This window comes from Brassica napus, chromosome C9 (assembly GCF_020379485.1).
Source record: "Brassica napus cultivar Da-Ae chromosome C9, Da-Ae, whole genome shotgun sequence".
Taxonomy (NCBI): domain Eukaryota; kingdom Viridiplantae; phylum Streptophyta; class Magnoliopsida; order Brassicales; family Brassicaceae; genus Brassica; species Brassica napus.
Window position 1 is genome coordinate 38495208 of NC_063452.1, and position 2500 is coordinate 38497707.

A 2500-nucleotide genomic window follows, 5' to 3' on the forward strand; every position below is an offset into this window, starting at 1 on the left:
CTATATTTCGATTCATCCTCTTTTTCCAAGGGTTTCATAATTGGACATTGAACCCATTTCATATGATGGGAGTCGCTGGTGTACTGGGCGCGGCTCTGTTATGCGCTATTCATGGTGCTACTGTAGAAAATACTTTATTTGAAGATGGTGATGGTGCAAATACATTCCGTGCTTTTAACCCAACTCAAGCCGAAGAAACTTATTCAATGGTCACCGCTAACCGCTTTTGGTCACAAATCTTTGGGGTTGCTTTTTCCAATAAACGTTGGTTACATTTCTTTATGTTATTTGTACCAGTAACTGGTTTATGGATGAGTGCTCTTGGAGTAGTCGGTCTAGCTTTGAACCTACGTGCCTATGACTTCGTTTCCCAGGAAATCCGTGCAGCGGAAGATCCGGAATTTGAGACTTTCTATACTAAAAATATTCTTTTAAACGAAGGTATTCGCGCTTGGATGGCGGCTCAAGATCAGCCTCATGAAGACCTTATATTCCCTGAGGAGGTTCTACCACGTGGAAACGCTCTTTAATGGAACTTTAGCTTTAGCTGGTCGTGACCAAGAAACCACTGGTTTCGCTTGGTGGGCCGGGAATGCCCGACTTATCAATTTATCTGGTAAACTATTGGGAGCTCATGTAGCCCATGCCGGATTAATTGTATTCTGGGCCGGAGCAATGAACTTATTTGAAGTGGCTCATTTTGTACCTGAAAAGCCCATGTATGAACAAGGATTGATTTTACTTCCCCACCTAGCCACTTTAGGCTGGGGGGTAGGTCCTGGGGGAGAAGTTATAGACACCTTTCCATACTTTGTATCTGGAGTACTTCACTTAAGTTCTTCTGCAGTTTTGGGCTTTGGCGGTATTTATCATGCACTTCTGGGACCCGAAACTCTTGAAGAATCTTTTCCATTTTTCGGTTATGTATGGAAAGATAGAAATAAAATGACCACCATTTTGGGTATTCACTTAATTTTGTTAGGTGTAGGTGCTTTTCGTCTAGTATTCAAGGCTCTCTATTTTGGGGGCGTATATGATACCTGGGCTCCAGGAGGGGGGGATGTAAGAAAAATTACAAACTTGACTCTTAGCCCAAGTGTTATATTTGGTTATTTACTAAAATCTCCCTTTGGGGGAGAAGGATGGATTGTTAGTGTGGACGATTTGGAAGATATAATTGGAGGGCATGTATGGTTAGGTTCCATTTGTATATTTGGTGGAATCTGGCATATCTTAACCAAACCTTTTGCATGGGCTCGCCGCGCACTTGTATGGTCTGGGGAGGCTTACTTGTCTTATAGTTTAGCTGCTTTATCTGTTTGTGGTTTCATTGCTTGTTGTTTTGTCTGGTTTAATAATACCGCTTACCCTAGTGAGTTTTACGGACCTACAGGGCCAGAAGCTTCTCAAGCTCAAGCATTTACTTTTCTAGTTAGAGACCAACGTCTTGGAGCTAACGTGGGGTCTGCTCAAGGACCTACAGGTTTAGGTAAATACTTAATGAGTTCCCCGACCGGAGAAGTTATTTTTGGAGGAGAAACAATGCGTTTTTGGGATCTGCGTGCTCCCTGGTTAGAACCTTTAAGGGGTCCTAATGGTTTGGACTTAAGTAGGTTGAAAAAAGACATAAACCTTGGCAAGAACGACGTTCTGCAGAATATATGACTCATGCTCCTTTAGGTTCCTTAAATTCTGTAGGGGGGGCGTAGCTACTGAGATCAATGCAGTCAATTACGTCTCTCCGAGAAGTTGGTTATCTACCTCTACTTTTGTTCTAGGATTCTTCCTATTCGTGGGTCATTTATGGCACGCGGGAAGAGCTCGGGCAGCGGCAGCAGGATTTGAAAAAGGAATTGATCGTGATTTTGAACCTGTTCTTTCTATGACTCCTCTTAACTAAAGTAGTAGTTAAAATAGGAAAGTAAAAATCGGGTCATATTAAAAAGTCTTCTTTATTTCTTTCAATCTCATTTTTTCTGGCTCGGCTATACTATCCAGCCGAGCCATTCTCCTTTTTTATGATGCTAAGAAGTAAAAAAAGCCAATAAAGAAAAAAATCTATTCATCCAACAAAAGGAGAGAGACGGATTCAAACCCTCGATAGTTATTTTTTATGAATTATACTGGTTTTCAAGACCGGAGCTATCAACCACTCGGCCATCTCTCCGAAAGATAATTTCTATTTTATCTTTTTTTTCGCCAAATAGAACATAGCTCGATGAGTTAATACGATCACTATGTAGAAAAAGATATAGGGTGTGACTTTCTTTATAAGTCTATCAATTGGTCTATATAAATAAAATGAGATACATGATCCAGTCTACCCATTTGTGAAGTAAAAAAGAACCTTTAACTTCATGTCCGAATAGAATAAACGTGGTAAAAAGAAGTTGGAAATAAGGCATCTCGAATAAACGGATTCATGATAAAATCACTTTATTTATTAAAAATTTTTAGTGGGTAAGAGGATTAAATGGTGTATATTGTTAATAGCTTGGAG

At 40.1% G+C, this 2500-nt stretch overlaps 1 protein-coding gene across 1 annotated transcript in view; it reads left to right on the top strand.

Annotated features, from left to right (window-relative positions):
• Nucleotides 1–2500, top strand: part of LOC125593470 (photosystem II D2 protein-like) — a 5445-nt gene that overhangs the window by 884 nt on the left and 2061 nt on the right. The window contains exon 1 of the mRNA XM_048770137.1: nt 1–2500. This exon is cut by the window's left edge and continues 884 nt beyond it; it is cut by the window's right edge and continues 2061 nt beyond it. Coding sequence (XP_048626094.1) covers nt 1–530 — 530 coding nt within the window. The 3' untranslated portion in view covers nt 531–2500.